General features: G+C 43.7%; 1 protein-coding gene across 2 annotated transcripts in view; it reads left to right on the forward strand.

Moving 5' to 3' along the window:
- Nucleotides 1-7,406: 7,406 nt before the first annotated feature.
- Nucleotides 7,407-24,284, forward strand: part of TPRG1 (tumor protein p63 regulated 1) — a 37,972-nt gene continuing 21,094 nt past the window's right edge. The window contains exons 1-4 of one of the 2 annotated variants that reach the window (XM_070753853.1): nucleotides 7,407-7,484; nucleotides 16,148-16,350; nucleotides 17,835-17,926; nucleotides 21,786-21,962. In XM_070753853.1, coding sequence (XP_070609954.1) covers nucleotides 16,204-16,350; nucleotides 17,835-17,926; nucleotides 21,786-21,962 — 416 coding nt within the window. In that variant the 5' untranslated portion in view covers nucleotides 7,407-7,484; nucleotides 16,148-16,203. The remainder of the gene's footprint in view (nucleotides 7,485-16,147; nucleotides 16,351-17,834; nucleotides 17,927-21,785; nucleotides 21,963-24,284) is intronic. The other variant, XM_070753854.1, reaches the window with a different exon arrangement.

A 24,284-nucleotide genomic window follows, 5' to 3' on the forward strand; every position in this document is an offset into this window, starting at 1 on the left:
TATTTATTCATTAGATTTGTATGCCGCCCCTCTCCGCAGACTCAGGGTATATATAGTGGGTATATATATATATATACACACACAGTAAAATACATGATGAAGGTTATAGAGGAGATACTCATAGTAAAATATATCAATGAAAGAATGGAATAAGAGATGTAGGAATAGAAGAAAGGAATAGGAGATATAGGAGAGCAATAGGACAGGGGACGGAAGGCACTCTGGTGCACTTGTATTTGCCCATGAATTTGGGTTGACCACGAATCCTCCCGTCTACTGCAGGTGGGACTTTTCCTCTGCCGTCCTCCCTCGCTTTGTCCTCTCTCTCTCTCTCTCCTCTTGAAACCCTTTGCAGAAAGAAAGAAAAAAGTGTCTCTGGGCTATTTGGGGAAAGTGCCTGGTTATTTAAGAAGCGTGTCCTCTGCAGAGCAATCAGCTAAAGAAGCCCGGAGCCCAGCCAAGACAAATGGATGAGCAAATGGGCTGGCCCGGATCCAGAACCCTCCTGGGCGCAGTCTTGCCTAGAGGGTAGCGACAGGAGACACGGGGCCTTTTGGGGGTGCAAAGCCGGCCTGGCGTCAGCTTCTCCCTGGCTTGGCTGACCTTTACAGAGGTCGTGGAGGGGGGGCACTGGATTTAAATCCACCTTTTGCAATTCCCTAAATTGCAGGAGGGAAATTGCAGGAGCCGTTGGTTCCTCTCGCTAAGCAGCTCTCGCTTCGATGTCCTGCATTTCTATTTCATCTCATCTCATTTATTATTTTATTTTATTTTATTTTATTTTATTTTATTTTATTTTATTTTATTTCATTTCATTTCATTTCATTTCATTTCATTTCATTTATTATTATATTTATTTCATTTCATTTTTTTATTTTATAATTTCATTTCATTACCTGATTTATTATTATTATTATTATTATTATTATTATTATTATTATTATTAATTGGATTTGTATGCCGCCCTTCTCCAGAGACTTGGGGCGGCTAACAGCAATAATAAAAAAGCGTATAATAATAATCCAATACTATTAACTATTTGATTTCATTTCATTTCATAGAATCATAGAATCTTAGAATCATAGAGTTGGAAGAGGTCTCCAGGGCAATCGGGTCATTTCATTTCATGTTTTATTTTATTATTCGATTTAATTATTTGACTTAATTATTTTATTTATTTATTTTATTATTTCATTTCATTTCATCTTATATTTTATTTATTTTTTATTTCATTTTATTATTTTATTTATTTCTTTACTTATACCATTATTTTATGTTCCTATTTTATTTCATTATATTTTTAATTTGTTTTGTTTTGTTTTTTTATTATTTTTTTAAAATATAATTTTATTATTTATTTTATTTTATATGTGTGTAGAGCTGCCCATCACAGTGCTAGATGGGAGGAAGAGGAGGAGGAGGAGAAGAAGAGGAGGAGGAGGAGGAGGAGGAGAGGAGGAGGAAGAAGAAGAGAGGAGGAGAAGAAGAGGAGGAGGAAGAAGAAGAGGAGGAGGAGGAGGAGGAGGAGGAGAAAAAGGAGGAGGACGAGAGGAAGAGGAGGAGGAAGAAGAAGAAGAAGAAGAGGATGGGAGGAGGAGAAAAAGAGGAGGAGGAGGAGGAGGAGAGGAAGAGGAGGAGAGGAAGAGGTGGAGGAAGAAGAAGAGGAGAAGAAGAGGAGAAGGAGGAGAAGAGGAGGAGGAGGAAGAAGAAAAAGAAAAAAAGAAAAAGAAGAAGTGGAGGAGGAAGAAGAGAAAGAAGAAGAAGAAGAAGAAGAAGAAGAAGAACAACCACCACCACCACCACCACCACCACCACCACCGAGAGTACCTTAGTGCTCTCCAAACTCACTTATTTTCTTGCAGATGTTTCAATACCAAACTAGGTAACAACATCAGTGCTACTGGTGGGACCTAATTTGCGTCATGAAACACCTGCAAGAAAACAACTGAGGAGAGTGACAAGGACCACAAACGTGGCAAATTGCAGTCAGATCTGGGTGGAGTCTGGATTCTCCTACTGCCATTTTGCTGGCGGACACACTGTGTTCATGCGCAATAATTTTTTAAAAAAAGTGTCTGCACATGTGCAAGATTTTGGCGGGGGTTTTTTTGCTTCCGTGCATGCCCAGAAGCCAAAAAAAAAGATCACCAAAATCTCTCTCTTGTGCACGCGTCCCCTCGCAAGATTTTGACCCCTGTCCATACGCAGAAGCAAAAACGCCCCGGGAGCCGCACGCACGCAAGGTAACCAAAGCCACGCACGCAGCATGGCGATCGCTACTGGTGCACCATCCTTAGCAACCCACTACCGCCTGCAACAAAGCTGTTCTAGTTTTTTCTCCAGAATTTTCTGCAGAATTAGGGCACCTCTCAATATTTGCAAAGGCACGCCATGCACACAAACACCAGTGTGTGTGTTTGTGCTTGTGTGTGTGTGTGTACTTTTAAAAGGAACAAAATGTAGCCCCGTTTGATCTCATGGAATCAGGCGAGACCCATAAATCTCTGGGGAAAAATCTTTGCATCATTTCTGAAGAGCCTGCCCTGTTTTTCCTCCAAGAAACTACCGTAATTTTCAGGGTATAAGACCCACCTTAGTTTTGGGGGAGGAAAATAAGTCTGGGGTGGGGTGGGGGGGTGGGAATCTGCCCACCAGGTATTCACCTGGCTAGCGTCCTTAGTCTGGTCAGCTTCAGCACATTATTTTATCCCCTGGTTCAGAGCGAGTAGCAATGGAAAAAAACCAATGCCTACAAGCCAGGAACCTCATTGGAGCTGGAAAATTAAAAAGCTGCAGAAAAGCTACATTTGGAGTATAAGACGCAAATACATTTTCAGCCTCTTTTAGTGCGGGAAAAAGGTGCGTTTTATACTCTGAAAAATGTGGTATTCCCTTCCCTTCTCAACAACAAAAACAACAACAACAACAGAGTTGGAAGGGACCTTGGAGGTCTTCTAGTCCAACCCCCTGCTTAGGCAGGAAACCCTGCACCACTTCAGACAGATGGTTATCCAACACCTTCTTTAAAACTTCCAGTGTTGGAGTATTCATAACTTCTGGTGGCAAGTAGTTCCATTGGTTAATTGTTCTCTCTTTCAAGAAATTTCTCCTTAGTTCTAAGTTGCTTCTCTCCTTGTTTAGTTTCCACCCATTGCTTCTTGTTCTACCCTCAGGTGCTTTGGAGAATAGCTTGACTCCCTCTTCTTTGGGGCAACCCCTGAGATACTGGAAGGCTGCTATCATGTCTCCCCTGGTCCTTCTCTTTCTTTCTTTCTTTCTTTCTTTCTTTCCTTCTTTCTTTCTCTTCCTTCCTTCTTTCTTTTTCTTTGGAGAATAGCCTGACTTCTTCTTCTTTGGGGCAACCCCCTAATTATTGGAACATTGCTATCGTGTCTCCCCTGGTCCTTCTTTCCATTAAACTAGCCATGGTCAGTTCCTGCAACCGTTCTTCATATGTTTTAGCCTCCATTTATCCCCTGGTCCTCTTTGTGGCTCTTCTCTGCCCTCTTTCCAGAGTCTCAACATCCTTTATGCATTGTGGCGACCAAAACTGATGCTTTATTCCAAGTGTGGCCTTACCAAGGCCTTGTAAAGTGGTATGAACACTTCATTTCAACCTACCAAGAACAGCACCAGCACCAAAAAAAAAAAAAAAGAATATTAGGAACACAAGTTAAAACAAGGATATAAATATCACTGTCCATTTTGAATACATGGTGGAAAGAGGAAAGTTGAGAGTTCATGAGTCTGAAGCTCTATGGAATCTGGGCGTTTTGCCTTTGGATTCAGCATCTCATCTTAACTTGTCTTCTATCTTCTATTTTTTATTTATTTGTTTTGTCAATATTGGTGGTATACAAAGATATAACAATTTTTATATACATGATACTATTAAGAGAGAGAGAAACATTGGGACATGGGACGGAAGGCACGCTGGTGCACTTATGCACGCCCCTCACTGACCTCTTGGGAATTGGGAGAGGTCAACAGTGAACAGTCTAAGGGTCAGGTTTTGGGGGTTAGGGGATGATACTACAGAGTCAGGTAGTGAGTTCCAGGCATCAACTACTCAGTTACTAAAGTCGTATTTCCTGCCATCGAGTTTAGAGTGATTTACTTTGAGTTTCTATCTGTTGTGTGCTCATGTGTTGTTGTGACTGAAGCTGAAGTAGTCGTCGACAGGAAGGACGCTGTGGCCGATGATTTTATGGCTGTGCTGAAGTCGTGTTTAAGGCGACGTAGTTCTAAACTTTCTAAGCCCAGGATTGTGAGTTTAGTTGCGTAGGGTATTAAGAAACCCCTAGCTTGGCTGTGGAAGCCCCTTTGTGGTCGTAAGTGGAGGACTCCCTGGTGGCGTCACCCCGTTTAACCTGCACTTATCTCTCCAACCTTTACATCAATGCTGGCTTCCTGCCTCCCCTCCTGGAACAGGATCTGCTGGCGAACGAGGGCCGAATAAGCAAAGGGAAGCAGCAGAGGGTGAGATCAGCTTACATCCTCCGCGGCTACTTGGCCGTAATGAGCTGGCTCCCGTCCTGCCCTCCGCTCTCCTTCCCCAGGGTTGGACCAGCCTGGCCCGCGTGGTTGAGGCTCTTCAAGGTAGGACCTCCCAGGTGAAGGACTCCGGTCCTCTCGTGTGTGTCTGTGTTTATCACAATTCTCCATGGCCACCTCACCCACCACGGGACAAAAGTTACACCAACATCAAAGAAATAGAATAGATTAAATAGAATAGAATAGAGAAAAGAGAAAGGATGGAAGGAAATTATAATGAGAAGAAGGAGGGGATAAAAGAAGGAAGGAAGGAAGAAAAGAGGGAACAGAGAAATGAAGGGAGGCAAGGAATGAAGGAAAAAGGAAGGAAGGAAAAGAGAAATGAATGAATGAATCAAGAAAAGAAGGAAGGAAGGAGGGAAGGAAAGAAGGGAAGGAGAAATGAAGGGAGGGGAAGGAAGAATAGAATAGAATCAAAAGAGAAAATGAAGGGAGGGAAGGAATGAAGGAAAAGAGAAATAATGAATCAAGGAAGGAAGGAAGTCAGGCAGGAAGGAAGGAAAGAAGGAAGGAAAAGAGAAATGAATGAATGAATGAATGAATCAAGGAAGGAAGAAAGCACACACAAGGAATTTGTCTTTGGGGCAGATGCTCTCAGTGGACATAAGAGAAAAAGAAACATTTGACAAGAATTTATCCAGGGTGGAGTCGAACCGTTCAAGAAAGGATGTCAAAGGAAGGACAGAACGAATGACATGTGAATTAAAATAAAATTCTGTATTTATTTTAAAGGATGAAACATAGAAACAGATTAAATAGAATCATTAAAAATTATCCCTCCCACGGCAAGTTTTTAACACAGTGTGATGAGTTGGCGGTTATGAGTTGGCCATGGCAAGGTGTCCCATATATAAGAGCCGGGGTGGCACAGTGGTTAGAGTGCAGCCCTGCAGGCTCCTTCAGCTAACTGCCAGCTGTAGTTCAGCAGTTCAAATCCCACCACCGGCTCCAGGTTGACTCAGCCTTGCATCCTTCCAAGGGGGTCAAATGAGGACCCAGATTGTTGGGGGCAAGAGGCGGATTCGGTCAACCACTTAGAGGGGGCTGGAAAGCACTGTGAAGCGGTATATAAGTCTAAGAACTATTGCGAAGAAAGGAAGGAAGGGAGAGAGAGAGAGAAAGAGAGAAAGAAAGAAAGAAAAAGAGACAGAGACAGAAAGAGACAGAGAGAGAAAGAAAAGGAGAGGGAGGGAGGGAGGGACCCGGGCTGGCACAGTGGTTAGAGTGCAGCCCTGCAGGTTCCTTCAGCTAGCTGCTAGCTGTAGTTCAGCGGTTCAAATCCCACCACCAGCTCCAGGTGGACTCAGCCTTCCATCCTTCCCAGGTGGGTCAAAAGAGGACCCAGATTGTTGGGGGCAAGAGGCTGACCGCTTAGAGATGGCTGGAAAAGCACCAGGAAGCGGCATATAAGTCTAAATGCTATAACATAAAATATATAAATCCCCACCTCCCCGGGGAATCTGTGCCAAAGGAGGCAACTGGACTTTCTTGGGGGGGTTTTTTCCTTTGAAGACATTTCGCTTCTCATTTGAGAAGCTTCGTCCACTCCTTGCATGGTCATTTCCATCCTTTTGAGAGGGTCCTTGAGGCCACTTGGAGGTTTGTCCTCAGGGTCCCCTGAGTGGTGCAAATGGTTCCCGTGTAGTCTGCAACTCCATCCTAACTATCAGTCAGTGGTCAAGCCTCTGGCCTTTGATCGTGTGACCCCAGGGAGGCTGCAAGGGGCCTTCAGTGTGGAAAAATGGTCTTAACTCACCTTTTTTCCTCCATTGATGTCGTAACTTTGAATGGTCACTAAATGAATTGGGGTAAGTTGAGAAGTATCTGTAAAGCTTTAATTCTGGAGATGGGTCAATATCTTCCTTTGCAAACACCTCTCTCTCTCTCTCTCTCTCTCTCTCTCTCTCTCTCTGTTTCTCTCTTTGTGCTCCCTCTTTCTCTCTCTCTCTCTCTGTGTTTCTCTCCCTCTGTTTCTCTCTCTCTCTTTTTCTCTCTCTCCCCACTCTGTCTCTCTCTCTCTCTGTGTGTGTGTGTTTTATCTCTCTGCCTCTCTCTCTTTCTGTTTCTGTCTTCTTGTCTTCCTGTCTCTTTCCTTCTCTCTTTCTCTCTCTCTCACACACACACTGTCTCTCTCTCTGTGTTTTCCATCCATTTCTCTGTCTTTCTGACTGTCTCCTTTCTCCATCTGTCTCTCTTTCTTTCTCTCTTTCTCACTCATTCTCTCTCTCCCCTCTCTCTGTTTCTCTCTCTGTGTGTGTGTTTTCTCTCCCTGTTTCTCTCTCTTTCTGTCTGTCTTTCTCAGTCATTCTCTCTCTTCCCATCTCTCTTTCTGTGTGTCACTTTATCTCTCACTTTCTCATTCTTTCTCCCTCACTCTTTCTCTCTCTGTGTGTGTTTTCTCTCCCTGTTTCTCTTTCTGTCTGCCTGCCTGTCTCTTTCTTTCTCTCTCTCTTTCTCTTTCTCACTCTCTCCTTCCCCATCTCTTTGTTTCTCTCCCTCCCTTTCTCTTTCACTTTCTCTTTATTTCTCTTTCTCTCTCTTTCTCACTCTCTCCTTCCCCATCTTTCTGTTTCCCTCTCTCTCTCTTTCTCTCTGTCTCTTTTTCTCACTCTTCCTCTGTCTCTCTTGTTCACTCAATCTCTCTGTCTCTGTCTCTCTCTCTCTCTCCAGAGCTCCAGCCTAGAAGCCAAACAGGTGCCAACCCAGCCGGATCTTCCCACTTCAGGTGCCCAACCCTAGTGTGTACTTTACTACTTCTGGGGCCTGGAGAACCTGCTCAGGTAGAGCCAACCTCCCTCTTTGCCTGCGATACTCCCAGCCGATTTTCTGCCCTGCACTTCCTGGTCCACCTCGCCCAACCTGTCAGTGAGGTTAATTGGCAGGCAGACCTGGGAAGCTTGCAAGGAGCTGCTGCAGCACACCTGAGGCAGGTAAGGGCCGCTGGACCTCTTCCCTTCGAGTCGGATCTCTCTGTGTGTGTGTACGCCATGGGAGGGGGCTACAAGGGAGGAGAAGGGCTTGGAAGCAGGAGCAAGAGCATTTAAGACTTATAAACCGCTTCATAGGGTTTTTCCAGCCCTCTCTAAGCGGTTGACAGAATCAGCCTCTTGCTCCCCACAATCTGGGTCCTCATTTTATTGGCCTTGGAAGGACAAAAGGCTGAGTCAACCTGGAGCCTGGTGAGATTCGATCTGACAAACTGCTGGCAGCCAGGGATCAGCAGAAGTAGCTTTGCAGTACTGCACTTGAACCACTGCACCACCAAGGCAAGAAGAAGAGGAAGAAGAAGAGGAAGAGGAAGAAGAAGAAGAGGAAGAAGAAGAAGAGGAAGAAGAAGAAGAAGAGGAAGAAGAAGAGGAAGAGGAAGAAGAAGAAGAAGAAGAGGAAGAGGAAGAAGAAGAAGAAGAAGAGGAAGAGGAAGAAGACTTCACAGTGCTTAACAGCCCTCTCTAAGTGGTTTACTGAGATTCAGCCTCTTGCCCCCCACAATCTGGGTCCTCCTTTGACCCACCTGGGAAGGACAGAAGGCTGAGTCCACCTGGAGCCTACTGAGATTCGATCTGACAAACTGCTGGCAGCCGGGGATCAGCAGAAGTAGCCTGCAGTACTGCCCTCTAACCGCTGCACCACCGAGGATTGTGGTCCACCTCTGGGTCCTTCCCCTCATTTCTGGGGGTGCTGGATGGATACGGCAGGCAGTGCATTGATCCAAGCCAGGATAAAAGTCCCAGGACCAGCATGGGATAAATTAACCATGCTAACGTTGGGTTGGTGGAGTTGCTTTGTTTTCATAGCTTAAGAGCAGGGGGGCTTCAACCTTAGCAACTTGAGGTTGGTGGACTTCAATTCCTAGAATTCCCCAGCCAGCCATGACATCACCCTGGCTTGTTTGACTGGCAAATTCTGGGCGCTGGAATTCTTGGGTGGCTGAGGCATTCTGGGAGTTGAAGTCCAATATCTTCAAGTTGCCAAGTTTGGCTGGCTGAGGCATTCTGTGAGTTTTTTTTTATTTATTTATTTATTTATTTATTTATTTATTTATTTATTTATTTATTTATTTATTTATTTATTTATTTATTTATTTATTTATTTATTTATTTATTTATTTATTTATTTATTTATTTATCCAATACACAAATACATAGGAAGAAAATAGACATGTAGTAATATATATATAAGGGTGAAAGTGAACTTAGAGGAGAGGATATATGAAAGGAAGAGAATATATAAGATAGGTGAAAAAAAGGAAAGACAATTGGACAGGGGACGAAAGGCACACCAGTGCACTTATGTACGCCCCTTACAGGCCTCTTAGGAACCTGGAGAGGTCAATCGTGGAGAGTCTAAGAGAGAAGTATTGGGGGTTAGGGGTTGACACAATTGAGTCCGGCAATGAGTTCCACGCTTCGATAACTCGATTGTTGAAATCATATTTTTTACAGTCAAGTGTGGCGCGGTTCGTAATGAGTTTGAATCTGCTGCGTGCTCTTGTGTTGTTGCGGTTGACGCTGAAGTAGTCATTGACCGGTAGGACGTTGCAGCATGTGATCTTGTGGGCAATACTCAAATCGTGTTTTAGGCGCCGTAGTTCTAGGCTTTCTAGAGTTGAAGTCCAACATCTTCAATTTGCCAAGGTTGGCAGTTGTTGGCTCGCTCACCAGCAAACCCTGATCTTCTATCATCTTGTGAATTAACGCTGGCTTTGGCTGATCTGTCGACAGGACATTCTTAACCCGATTTGTGTTTGCATGGCTTACAAGGGACTCGGCCTTCTGCAACGCAAATCTTTTAGAGAAAGATTGGTCCAATATCTCAATGTTCATTTCGATGTTCAGGAATAAATGTTCAAAAACAAACCCTTTTGAGAATGATCCAGGGATGGAAAGTGTTCTGTCTGGGTGCCCCCAGACTTCAACACCAACTGGAAAAAGCAGCCAGACATGCTGGTAAAAGCAAAAGCACTTTATAGTTTGAAAAATAAACACAGAGAAAAACCTGTTCTTCCCAACAGGCAGGCTATGAGGCTTCACAGCAGAGTCCTGATGGCCAGACAATACAGCAGACTTCTTGCTGGCACACCCACCACTGTAGAGAATAAGACCCACACCTTTTCCCCCAAGGTTTCAGTATTCAAAGTCACAAACCAGAATTCCAAGACGCCAAAGATCACAGCCAGGTCCCAGGACTCCCAAAGATAATACTCCACAAGCCAGGAAGGGTGGGTCTGCCTTTTCAGCCTTTCCAGAGAGCACCACACCCAAACCCAGCTGTTGCCTCTTTAGTGCTGAAAGTACCTGGCTAATTGTCCCCTTCGTTGTGTTGCTCTTCTCTGCCGGAGATCTATGATTGCTTGTGCATTTTCATCTAAGGAATCCAGGCTGCTTGCTGGGGAGAGCTCCCTCTCGGGGGACTCTGGCTGTCCTCCCTCTCCCTCAGCCTGAGATTCCTCCTCCCCGTCTGCCTGAACCTCCTGTTCCTCATCCTCCCCCTCTGAGCAGGAAGCCGGCAGAGGATCAGCCGTTCCCTGAGGGGCCTCAGACGGAATCACAACAGAAAGGAATTAAAAACTCAGCCAAATGAAGCAAAAACAGACAGAAGAAAATGATATTGTGGAACTTTCTGATTGAGATGTTGCCATCTTACCAAGCAGGCGAAATAAAGACCAGCATATGTAGTCACAGTAGGTTACGTTTGCTTAATATTAACCTTGCTTGGGATCATAAGTTAAATAAATTATAAATTAAATAAATTAAATTAAATTATGTCAGCTTGGAAAAGAGTAGCTGAGCAGGCAGAAATCAAGTACACTGCAGTGGCTTTATTCACACAACACACAACCGTAAGCCATACATCTGTACAACCTGTTATTTATTTATTTATTGTTAGAGTTGAAAGGGACCATGCGGGTCATCAAGTCCAACCCCCTGCCTTAGCAGGAACCCTATAGCATCCCAGCCAAATGGCAGTCCAATCTCCTCTTTAAAATGTCCAGAGTATTGGAGTTCACAATGTCCGCTGGTAGGTTGTTCCACTGGTTGATCGTTCTGACCGTCAGGAAGTTCTTCCTTATTTCCAGGTTGAATCTCTCCTTGGTCAGCTTCCAGCTGTTGTTCCTCGTCTGTCCCTCTGGTGCCCTGGAGAATAAAGTGATTCCCTCCTCTCTGTGGCAACCCCTCGTATACCTGTAGACTGCTATCATGTCCACTCTGGCCCTCCTTTTCTCTAGGCTATCCATGCCCAGTTCCCTCAGTCTCTCTTCTTAAGTCTTGGTTTCTAGACCCCTAATCATTTTGGTTGCTCTTTTCTGCACCTTCTCCAGAGTTTCAATGTCTTTTTTGAAGTGTGGTGACCAGAACTGTACTCCAGGTGTGGTCTGACCAGGGCGTAGTAGACTGGTATTAAGACTTCCCTGGTCTTGGAGCAATTAGCTAGCCTCCAGTTAATCCTGGTTAGCTTCTTTCTGGCTTGCAGTGCTGCACAAATCTCATTCCAAAACCCAGAATGTGGGTTAATTAAACCCAGGTCAATGGGAGTTGGGTGAATATGGTCTGTGCGAAATGTCATGCCAGCGAACAGTCCTCGACTTAACAACAGTGACAAGTTACGACAACAATGAAAATGGAGACTCAGTAGTCAAAGGGAAATGAATGATCGTCTTCCTTCAGATCTCAGGATTTAAGATTAGAGATCAAGAATATAAGTTACGAGCCTTTGCTGATGATTTGACCTTCGTACTAGAAAAGTCAATAACTTCAGGCTCGAAACCCTTATCACAAATTGAAAGATACGGAGAGGTAGCAGAATTAAAGTTCAATAAAGACAAAACTAAATTGATCACAAAGAATATGACTGAAAAGCAAAAACTACACCTTAAAAGATGTACGGATGTTCAAATAGCGAAAGAAGTAAAGTATTTGGGAATCCATTTAACAGCTAGATGTTCATCACTCCAAAAAAGATAATTATGCATAACTTAAAAAGCAGATAAAGACCTTCAAAAATGGAAGAATTTTCAGTTATCATTGAGAGGCAGAATTGCCCTAATTAAGATAAATAGACCTTTATTACAGTCGAAGACCATCAATGTAATAATAATAATTAAAAACCCCCAGAAAAACAGAACATCCAAGAACCGTTTCAGATTCTTAGAATCTAGACATTTTAGTATCTCTTTGACCCTAGTAACAGATTCTTGGGTGATAAATGTAGTCCTTGACTTACAACAGTTCGTTGACCATCCAAAGTTGGTCGTCACCCAAGTCAACCAAGACATGCTAGGTGTTGAGGTTCTTGGACATCTTGGAGACAAATGACTTACAAAATTCATGACTTTTGGCTGAGCAACCAAAATTGACCCATTGTAAATATAGAAAAGATGTACATATCTCGCTATGATGCCCTAATTAAGATGAATATTTTACCAAGATTATTGTTCCCGGAACTACATTGAAGACAATTAACCAGTGGAACTACTTGCCACCAGAAGTTGCAGGTGCTCCATCGTTGGGTGCTTTTAAGAAGAGACTGGACAGGCATTTGTCTGGAATGGTAGAGGTTTTCCTGCTTGAGAAGACAGGCTGGACTAGAAGACCTCCAAGGTCCCTTATTCTCTTATTCTGAAGTAGCTGGTGACATCAGTGCCAAATGAAATAAAACATTAAAACTGTTTTGCTTTGGGAACATTTTGTAGGCCTGTGTGTCTTTGTGTGTGTGTGTGTTGCAATCTGATCTCCAGGCTCTCCAACACAAGGAATTTCAATGAAGGGGAGGATGGCTTTAATGTAAATAAATAAATAAATAAAAAAATCTGGCTCCCAACTGCGGGAATTCGGAGGCTGCAGATTAAGTGCATCTCTCCATCTGATAAATTGTGTTCTGTTCTCTTTTTTTCCCCCATTAAGGGGAAACTGGAGCTCTTCCAGACAGGGACCTCTTTCAAAATCGCTGGCTGTCAGTTCGGTTTTTGTGCCTGCGCTTTCAAAATCGGGTTAAAAGAAGAGAGAGAGACGAGGCTGACCGGCTGCAGGAGGATAGTAGAGGATGTGGAAGAACATCCATATATTTTTTTCTGGATGGTCATCCTGCCAAACAGAACGAGACCCCTGGATAAGACTTGGAGAGGGCTGGACAAGACAGTCATGAGCTGATGGGGAGAACGGTTAATTGGCTGCGGAACAGAGGTTTCCGAGAAATGTAGCCGAATTGCACAAATGACCTCAGCAGCTTTCTCTCTCCAGCCTTAAATTAATCCTCCCCAAGGCCCCCAGTTTACATGCAGGGACCTCTCATCTAGGAATAATAATAATAATAATAATAATAATAATAATAATAATAATAATAATAATAATAATAATAATAATAATAATATTGGCCAAAGGATCTCAGCGGACATTTGAAAACCATCGGAATTGACAAAATCTCCATCTGTCAATTGCAAAAGGCCGCTTTACTGGGCTCGTCAAACATAATTCGCCGCTACATCACGCAGTCCTAGGTGCTTGGGAAGCGCCCGACTGGTGATGAAATACGAAATCCAGCATAGTGATCTTGTTTGTTGTGTTGTATTGATGACAATAATAATAATAACCTGACTACAAGCATAGACATGATGCTGTGGCACAGATGATCCACTGGAACTTGTGCCGGAACTACCATCTACCAGTGGCAAAGAACTGGTGGGATCACAAGCCCGAAAACGTGGTCGAAAATGGGCAAGCAAAACTACTGTGGGACTTCCGACTTCAGACTGACCGAATTCTGAAGCATAACACACCAGACATTGTGATCGTGGAGAAAAAGAAAGTATGGATCATCGACATCGCAATCCCAAGAGACAGCAGAACTGAGGGGAAGCAGCTAGAGAAATTAGTGAAATACGAAGATCTAAAAATCGAGCTGCAATGACTCTGGCATAAGCCCGTGAAAGTGGTCCCAGTGGTACTTGGCACGCTGGGCGCAATGCCAAAGGATCTCAGCGGACATTTGAAAACCATTGGAATTGACAAAATCTCCATCTGTCAATTGCAAAAGGCCACTTTACTGGGATCGGCAAACATAATTCGCCACTACATCACGCAGTCCTAGGTGCTTGGGAAGCGCCTGACTGGTGATGAAATACGAGATCCAGCATAGTGATCTCGTTTGCTGTGTTGTATTCTTGAAATAATAATAATAATAATAATAATAATAATAATAATAATGATGATGATGATGATGATGATGATGATGATGATGATGATGAAGATAGGGATAGGGAGGAGGAGGAGGAGGAGAAGAAGGAGGAGAAGAAGAAAAAGAAGAAGAAGAAGAAGAAGAAGAAGAAGAAGAAGAAGAAGAAGAAGAAGAAGAAGAAGAAGAAGAAGAAGAAATTACACCAGCGGAACTGCAAAACACTGTGTTACTTGGAATATCACATATTTTGATACCTGGTTGATACCTAGGATGCTGGAAGGAACCTGTATCAACTATCTGCACTAGACAATGGTATTTAGGATGCATTCTTAAATGTTTGGTTGACTGAGTTTCATGTTTGATGAATAAAATCAACAACAAAAACAACAACACAATGGGAAGGGACCTTGTAGGTCATTCAGCCCAACCCACCACCACCCAAGCATTGGTTTGATTGCTTGTCCACTAAGGTCTGTCAACGCCCTTAGATGACAGGGAGAGTCAATATCTGAGACAGCCAGTTATACAAGTGTAATTATTAACCGAAGAAAAACGTGGAGGTAAAATTGCATGTTGTTGTCATGATGTTTTGCTTGAATGGGCCAAAGGGAAGGTTCTCAGCTTTTGCTGTCGTGAGATTTTCCACCTGGAGAAAGCAGGGCATAAACTGTGGTCATTAAGTAAGGACTATTTGGACCGCGGTGTGTGGAAGCATTACCATAAACCAACTGCAATACTATGGAGTTCAGTCTGGGTTGATATTGGGCCTCATCATGCTGCTTGATACCATGAAGTATAGAAACCTAGAAGATTGAAGGCAGAAAAAGACCTCTTGGTCCATCTACTCTGCCCTTATACTATTTCCTGTAATTTATCTTAGGATGGGTATATGTTTATCTCAGGCATGTTTAAATTCAGTTACTGTGGATTTACCAACCACGTCTGCTGGAAGTTTGTTCCAAGCATCTACTCCTCTTTCAGTAAAATAATATTTTCTCACGTTCCTTCTGATCTTTCCCCCAACTAACTTCAGATTGTGTCCCCTTGTTCTTGCGCTCACGTTCCTATTAAAAACACTTCGCTCCTGAACCTGATTTAACCCTTTAATCTATTTAAATGTTTCGATCCTGTCCCCCCTTTCCCATCTGTCCTCCTGACTATACAGGTTGAGTCAATGAAGTCTTTCCTGATCAGTTTTATGCTTAAGACCTTCCACCCTTTTTGTAGCCCGTCTTTGGACCCCTTCAATTTTGTCAATATCGTTTTGTAGGTGAGGTCTCCAGAACTGGACACCGTATTATTCCAAATGGGGTCTCACCAGCGCTCTATATAGCGGGATCACAATCTCCCTCTTCCTGCTTGTGATACCTATCGCTATTTATTTATTTATTTTGTCCAATACACAATACATATTGAAGAGGATAGACATGAAATATTATATATAAAGAAAAGATATAAAAGTAGAGGAGAAGATATATATGCAGCCAAGCATTCTACTCGCTTTCCCTACTGCCTGACTGCACTGTTCCCCCATTTGGAGACTGTCAGAAATCGCTGTTATGATAAGCAGCAGGGTACCACAAGGTTCCATCTTAGGCCCAGAATTCTTCAATCTCTCCATCAGTAATGGGTTGCACCGGGAATGGGCCGGGGGGGGGGGGACGGGGACAGGGGAGATACCATCCCAGGAGTGAAAATGGAGCTGCTTAGAGAGGGCTGACTTGCTTCGAGAGTAAACCGCTTAGAGAGGGCTGTAAAGCAGTATATAATAATAATAATAATAATAATAATAATAATAATAATAATAATAACAACAACAATAATAATAAAAGATCACACAGACTGACTACAAGCATAGACATGATGCTGTGGCACAGATGATCCACTGGAACTTGTGCCGGAACCACCATTTACCAGTGGCAAAGAACTGGTGGGATCATAAGCCCGAAAAAGTGGTCGAAAATGAGCAAGCAAAACTACTGTGGGACTTCCGACTTCAGACTGTGGAGAAAAAGAAAGTATGGATCATCGACTCTGGCATAAGCCAGTGAAAGTGGTCCCAGTGGTCATTGGCAAGCGTGCGCAGTGCCAGAGGATCTCAGCGGACATTTGAAAACCATCGGAATTAACAAAATCTCCATCTGTCAATTGCAAAAGGCCGCTTTACTGGGATCGGCAAACATAATTTGCCGCTACATCACGCAGTCCTAGGTGCTTGGGAAGCGCCCGACTGGTGACGAAATACGAAATCCAGCATAGTGATCTCGTTTGCTGTGTTGTATTGACATAATAATAATAGTTTATTAGATTTGTATGCCGCCCTTCTCCGAAGACTCGGGGCATCTAAAGTCTAAATATAAGTCTAAATACTATTGCTAAAGGGGGACCTGTTGATGTAATCCTGGATTGCTTTTGTCTTAAGGCAGTCGGCTGGAGGAACCAACTACAAGGTCCAGATTTCAGACATAAGAGAAAGAGATGGAAGAGAAGGACGAAGCTTCCCCTCCCAGGGCCGAAGTGTCACCCCAACCGAAGGCCACACAATCCCAATCCAACTCCAGGACCCTGCTGTACCCGCAACGCTCCCTCGAGTCGTACGATTCCAGGAAGTATTTTGTCACAAGGGTGAGTCAACTCCTATTATAAATGCTGGGATCGATTTTACTGCTGGATGGAAAAATGGAAAAATTCAAAATAGATAGTTAAAATGAAAGACGTAGTGATGAAGGAGAAAGAAATAGAAGTTTAAATACTGGCGGGAAAGAAAAAAGGGAGAAAGAAGGAAAGAATGTAAAGAAAGTGTAAACAAATTGTTGTTGTTGTTGTTGTTGTTATTATTATTATTATTATTATTATTATTATTATTATTATTATTATTTATTGGATTTGTATGCCGCCCCTCTCCGTAGACTCGGGGCGGCTAACAACAATGATAAAAACAGCATGTAACAATCCAGTACTAAAACAACTAAAAAAACCCTTATTATAAAACCAAACATACACGCAAACATACCATGCATAAATTGTAAAGGCCTAGGGGGGAGGAATATCTCAGTTCCCCCATGCCTGACGGCAGCGGTGGGTTTTAAGGAGCTTAAGAAAGGTGAAGAGGGTGGGGGCAATTCTAATCTCTGGGGGGAGCTGGTTCCAGAGCGCCGGGACTGCCACAGAGAAGGCTCTTCCCCTGGGTCCCGCCAAATGACATTGTTTAGTTGACGGGACTCGGAGAAGGCCCATTCTGTGGGACCTAACTGGTTGCTGGGATTCGTGCGGCAGAAGGCGGTCCCGGAGATATTCTGGTCCGATGCCATGAAGGGCTTTATAGGTCATAACCAACACTTTGAATTGTGACCGGAAACTGATCGGCAACCAATGCAGACTGCGGAGTGTTGGTGTGAAATGGGCATATTTGGGGAAGCCCATGATTGCTCTGGCGGCCGTATTCTGCACGATCTGACATTTCCGAACACTCTTCAAAGGTAGCCCCATGTAGAGAGCGTTACAGTAGTCGAGCCTCGAGGTGATGAGGGCATGAGTGACTGTGAGCAGTGAGTCCTGGTCCAGATAGGGCCGCAACTGGTGCACCAGGCGAACCTGGGCAAATTATATAGCTAATATGAATAAGTAATTAATGAATATCATGATAAATGTAAACTGACATGTAACATCCACTGTTTTTAAACGTTTTCTGTTTGTTATAGGTATTTGTAAATAAAAATTTTCTTTTTTAAAAAAGGGTGCATCAACTCAGCCACTTTGGGAGGGGGGGTAAGGGGGGGTTATGACCTGCCTAATAGTAATAGTAGTGCAGACTTAGTAAATAGTTTAACAGTGTTGAAGGAATTATTTGCTGAGCAGAGTGATGGCGTTTGGGGCAAAACCTGTTCTTGTGTCTAGTTGTTCTAGTTTGCAGGGCTCTGTAGTGACGTTTTGAGGGTCGGAGTTGGAACGGTTTATGTCCAGGATGCATTATTCTATCTTATTCCTCCATGGCAGGTGGCTAGAGACAGGTGGGGGCCCCAAGGGGGTTTTGAGGGACAGAGGAGGGGGTGTAGGAGGAATCCAAAATCGCATTGGGGCTTTCACCCTCTTCCTCCTCTCCATTTTAGCCAGGAGCCTTCGATCAAGCCATGGAGGACCTCAAGACCCACCTGGCAGCCAACAAGGGAGAGGAGGCTCACAGCTTCTGGCTACTCACTGAGTAAGCTCTACAGGAGGTCTTGTTGTTATTTGTGCTTCTCCGCTGCAGCCACAAACTTGTTTAGGCTTAAATCGAGCCCCATGAAGGCAGCCTGGCAATTACAGATGTAAGTCACAATAGAAATAAACACAGGGCCATTTTATCCCCTTTCCTGCAGTGGTTCCAGAGTAAATGTGGAGTCCTTAAGCGAATCCATTCATTGCTACGATCCAGGCAGTGAAGGGCTGCATTTTTTTTTACTACCATACTGTGGGCGTGATTTATTTTGAGGGTGTGGCTTGTCAGCCATGTGACCAGGTGGGAGTGGCTTGATGATCATGTGACCAGAGGGTGGCTTAAAAGTCATGTGACTGGCTTAAAGGTGGCCAACTTGACGTCACTCACATCAAGGGTTAGAGTTAGTGTGCCTGGCCTCTCCTCGCCTCAAAGACATACAATTTCCCTCTCTATTTAGTATTACTGAACATCCAAAATATACTCTTTAATTCTATGTCTATATGCCATAGGTGTACATACATATTACACACAGGCACACAAAAATAGACATTATCTACTATATAAGCTTTATGTGTATGTACACGCACATAGAAACATAGAAGATTGAGGGCAGAAAAAGCAGACGTGGTTGGTAAATCCACAGTAACTGAACTTAAACATGCCTGGGATAAACATATCCATTGTAAGTTAAAATACAGGAAATAGTATATTATTATTATTATGTCAGTACAACACAGCAAACGAGATCACTATGCTGGATTTCGTATTTCATCCCCAGTCGGGCGCTTCCCAAGCACATAGGATTCTGGGTGATGTAGCGGCGAATTATGTTTGCTGACCCCAGTAAAGTGGCCTTTTGCAATTGACAGATGGAGATTTTGTCAATTCTGATGGTTTTCAAATGTCCACTGAGATGCTTTGGCCCTGCGCCCAGCGTGCCAAGGACCACTGGGACCACTTTCACGGGCTTATGCCAGAGTCGTTGCAGCTCGATTTTTAGATCTTCGTATTTCACTAATTTCTCTAGCTACTACTTCTTCTTCTTATTATTATTATTATTATTATTATTATTATTATTATTATTATTATTAATTAGATTTGTATGTCGCCCCTCTCCGAAGAGGCAGTGTAACGAAGTATATAACGTCAGACTAGATGGACCAGGAGGTCTTTTTCTGCCGTCAATCTTCTATGTTTCTTCTAAGAAGAACTAAACTGAGGCTTCTTGGCTGAGAAGCAAAATGTTTTCAAGAGGAAAAAAACCCTAACAACAAAGTCCATTGACCTTTTGGAAAAAAACACCTTTGGGACAACCATGACCTGGAGGATGGAGAATCTCCATAGACACCCCATGTTGATTGCGCTGATACAAATAGACACACAGATACACAAAATTTGTTTTGTTCATTATGTCAATCTGAAAGAGTTGGAGGGAAATGGGTGATTTATTGAACGCCTGCTTTAAAGCCTTCCTCCCTGCTCTTCTTTTAACGAGTCTCCTCCTGATTCTCTCCTAAAATTAAATTCTGCCTTCTTTGGGGATATTTGTTTATTGCTGTTGTTGTAGTTGTGATGAATAAGAAATTCTACCCTAATCATCCCTAAAACTGCCTTACGCTCAGTAGGATATTTTTTTTTCAAATTGAATTTCAATATTTGCCTCCTCTCGGGGCTCCCTAAAATAGTCACTTCTGTTTACTCTGCAGAAATTATTTAATTGCCAATTCCCGCAAGCTCAAACATTATTATATATAACAGCAGAGAATTTATTTAATAAAAGTTTCTTGCAGTCTGTAGAGTGAAGAGCAGAGATTTATTTTCCTGTACTGCCACCTACTGGACATAAAGAGATCTGCATGTAAGCCTCTAATTGCCCTTCCTACATAACCATAACAATAGCAATAACAACAACAATAACAATTATAACAACAACAACAACAACAACAACAACAACAGAGGTGGAAGGGACCTTGAAGGTCTAGTTCAATCCCCTGCTTAGGCGGAAAACTCTACACTACTTCAGACAGATGGTTATCCAACATCTGCTTAAAAACTTCCAGTGTTGGGACATTCACAACTTCTGGTGGCAAGCTGTTCCACTGACTAATTGTTCTAACTGCAAGGAAATTTCTCCTTAGTTCTAAGTTGCTTCTCTCTTTGTTTAGTTTCCATCCATTGCTTCTTGTCCTGCCCTCAGGTGCTTTGGAGAATAGGTTGACTCCCTCTTCGTTTGGGGGCAATTTCAGCCGCTTTTAAGATGGGAAGGACTTCAGCTCCCAGAACCCCCCTTGTGAGCCAGGGAATTCTGGGAATTGAAGTCCATGCATCTTAAAGTTGCTGAGATTGGAAAACCCTGCTCGGTCCCTATCCAACTGTGCTATTCTCTTATAATGAAAAAAATTCTCACATCTTTCATCATTCCTGACCTTGACAAGAATTGTACAATGGGTGGAAATTAACCAAGGAGAGAAGCGACCTAGAATTAAGGAGAAATTTCCTTACTATCAGCAATTAACCAGTGGAACAGCTTCCCTCCAGAAGTTATAATAATAATAACAACAGAGTTGGAAGGGACCTTGGAGGTCTTCTGGTGGACAGGAGGCCCTATACTACTTCAGACAGATGGCTATCCAACATCTTAGAAACTTCCAGTGTTGGAGCATCAACAAATTCTGGAGGCAAGCTGTTCCACTGGTTAATTGTTCTACCTGTCAGGAAATTTCTCCTTAGTTCTAAGTCGCTTTTCTCCTTGTTTCGTTTCCACCCATTGCTTCTTGTTCTGCCCTCAGGTGCTTTGGAGAATAGTTCGACTCCCTCTTCTTTGTGGAAACCCCTGAGATATTGGAAGACTGCTATCATGTCTCCCCTGGTCCTTCTTTTCATTCAACTAGCCAGGCCCAGTTCTTGCAACTGTTCCTCATATGTTTTAGCCTCCAGTCCCCTAGTCCTCTTTGTTACTCTTCTCTGCACTCTTTCTAGAGCCTCAACGTCAGTGAAAGGCTACCAATATTTTTACTACCACACTGTGGCATGGCTTATGCAGGACACCCTGCATTTTCTTTCAACATCTTCCAGTGCAAATTGGGTGCTATGGGGTGGAGCTTCATTTTCGCTACCCCACTGCATTCACCCCCTAGTAGCCCAACCCTGCTCAACATCCTTTTTGCATCGTGGCGACCAAAACTGGATGCCATATTCCAAGTGTGGCTTTACTAAGGCCTTGTAAAGTGGCCTTAACCCTTCATGTGATCTTGATTCTCTCCCTGTGTTGATGCAGCCTAGAACTGTGTTGGCTTTTTTGGCAGCTGCTGCACACGGCTGGCTTCTATTTCAATGGTTGACCACCAGGACTCCAAGGTCCATCTCACAGTTACTCCTGTTGAGCAAGGAACCACCTATACTGTTCCTGTGTGTTTTGTTTTTCTTGCCTAAATGTAGAACCTGACTTCTTTCACCCTTGAAGTTCATTTTGTTAGATAACGTCCATCGTTCAAGTTTGTCAAGACCCTTCTGTATTTTGAGCCTATCTTCTGGGGTGTTGGGCTGTTCCTGCCAGTTTGGTGTCATCTGCAAATCTGATGAGTTCCCCATCTAGCCCCTTGTCCAAGGCATTGATGAAGATGTTGAAGAGTCCTGGGCCTAAAACAGAGCCTTGGGGTCCTCCACTGCATTGTGGGTGCTCCATCACTGAAGTTTGGGCACCCATTTGTCTGAAATGGTAGAAGATCTCCTGCTTGAGCAAGGGGCTGGAGTAGAAGACCTCCAAGGTTCCTTCCAACTCTGTCTCCCTGGGCAGAGAGATTTGGGGCACTGAATTGCCCAGAGTCTCCTTGCTAATGGTCCTGCCTGTGCTTTCTCCCAGAATCGATCACTGGAACATCGAGAAGGAGCGCATCGTGGTGCTCACCGACAGTGCCCTCCTGGTGTGCAAATATGACTTCATCATGCTCAAGTGCTTGGAGCTCCAGAGGATCCCTCTTAACTACATCGAGAGTATCTCCGTGGGCCCCTTCGCTTTTCCGAAGAAGTCCTTGAACAGGTGAGGCCCCACGGCAGTTAAATCAGTCATCTCAATACACATGCAATACTATAAATTTTACTTGTTCAGCTTACAAATACATAAACCAACATTTGAACACACCTTACTACAGCCTGGTCACACAGACAAAACAGAAATAGCAGAGAGAAGCCAAGAGAGAAAGAACCGCACTTTGGGCTCCCTCTGGTGGCAGTCTGCAACACTAGCTCTTAAAGCAATAATGTTCTAATACATGTAAGCATACATTGTTGGTCTATTTTATATATTGCCAAACCCAACTAGTTATGTACGTAATACTAACAACTGTGAGTGGGATGGAATGGAATATGTTACGGTACAATACAATACGCCACAAGTCCTTGGAGAGAGGTGGCATAAAAGTCCATGAATCTGTCTAAACCTGCCTTGAAGCTTTCCAGGCCGACAGATTCAGATAGATTCGTGGATGCCAAGTGTATCATAGGTGGTTATTGCAAAGGATGTCCACGTGCCACCTCTATGTTGGTTGAGGCAGGCAGGGTTCCCTTGAGTCCCATTTGTTGGGGGTCAGGGGAAAGGGAGGGTCTTGCCTTCTCTTTCTGCTCAAGATCCCCAAGGACAATTGGGGGGCCACTGGGGGCCACATAATGCTGGACTCAATGGGATTTGTCCCCATTCAGCAGGGCTCTTCTTCGGTTCTTAGGTTCTAGCACGAGGGGCCCCTCCATAAAGCTCACAGGTGAGAAAGTGAGGACAAATCAAGGGAAATATTTTTTCACCCAGAGGGTCCTCGGTTTATGGAATTCTCTTCCAGAAGAGGTCGTGACAGCTGTCAGCCTGGAGAGCTTCAAGGCAGGATTAGACGGATTCATGGATGCCAAGTGTATCATAGGTGGTTATTGAAACGGATGTCCATGTGCCGCCTCTATGTCAGTTGAGGCAGGCAGGATTCCCTGGGTCCCATTTGTTGGGGGTCAAGGGAAAGGGAGGGTTTTGCCTTCTCTTTCTGCTCAAGATCCCCACGGACAATTTGGGGGCCACTGTGGGACACAGGATGCTGGACTCCATGGGCTTTGGCCTGATTCAGAAGGGCTCTTCTTAGGTTCTTATGTTCTTATGAATTTAGGTTCTTATGTTCTTATAAATGCAAAAGCATTTATGTACTAAATGCTTTTGCTATTGAATTGGAGGTGGAAGGGTGGCAGGGAAGCTGGGAGCTTTCTCTCCACCCTTCAACAGATGGCGCTCTTCTCCCTGGAGATGGCAGGACTGACCTGGGCGCGTGTTGGAGAGCTAGGCATCCCAGCCAACTTTCCTTTTCCTTGCTCACCTTGTTCACCCCGGAGAGAAAGAAAGAGAGCGAGCGAGAAAGCACATGACCTTCCAAACCCTGAGTGGCATCTGCCAGTTGGAAGGGACGTGGCATTCTTGGTCCGAGGCCGCCCAAAACTTCCATTCATGCCTTCTTCTGTAACAGCCATTCCGTCCACATTGCAAGAGGACACTTCGGTTTCAAGAGGGTTGGTGATATTCCTGGACATTTTCTGGCCGTGCCGCTTTTGACCTCACCCAGCCTCACTTCCTGGATTAGCCAATCCAACCTGTGCTTTAAAAGCCCCGGTGCACATGTATTTATTTATTTTATTTATTCATTTGTCCAATACACAAATACATAGGAAGAAAAATAGACATGTGATAATATAAAAGAGGGTGAAAGTGAACTTAGAGGAGAGGATATATGAAAGGAAGAGAATATATATGATAGGTGAAAGAAAGGAAAGACAATTGGACAGGGGACGAAAGGCACACCAGTGCACTTATGTACGCCCCTTACTGGCCTCTTAGGAACCTGGAGAGGTCAATCGTGGAGAGTCTAAGGGAGAAGTGTTGGGGGTTGACACAATTGAGTCTGGCAATGAGTTCCACGCTTCGATAACTCGATTGTTGAAATCATATTTTTTACAGTCAAGTTTGGAGTGGTTCATATTAAGTTTGAATCTGTTGCATGTAACTTGATTTGTAATGGATCCAGAGACAGGCTACAAGAATGGTGGAAGGTCTTAAGCATAAAACCTCTCAGGAAAGACTTCATGAACTCCATCTGTAGAGTCTGGAGGACAGAAGGAAAAGGGGGGACATGATCGAAACATTTAAATATGTTAAAGGGTTAAATAAGCTCCAGGAGGGAAGTGTTTTTAATAGGAAAGTGAACACAAGAACAAGGAGACACAATCTGAAGTTAGTTGGGGGAAAGATCAAAGGCAACATGAGAAAATATTATTTGACTGAAAGAGTAGTAGATCCTTGGAACAAACTTCCAGCAGACGTGGTTGGTAAATCCAC

This window comes from Erythrolamprus reginae, chromosome 5 (genome assembly GCF_031021105.1).
Source record: "Erythrolamprus reginae isolate rEryReg1 chromosome 5, rEryReg1.hap1, whole genome shotgun sequence".
Taxonomy (NCBI): Eukaryota; Metazoa; Chordata; class Lepidosauria; order Squamata; family Dipsadidae; genus Erythrolamprus; species Erythrolamprus reginae.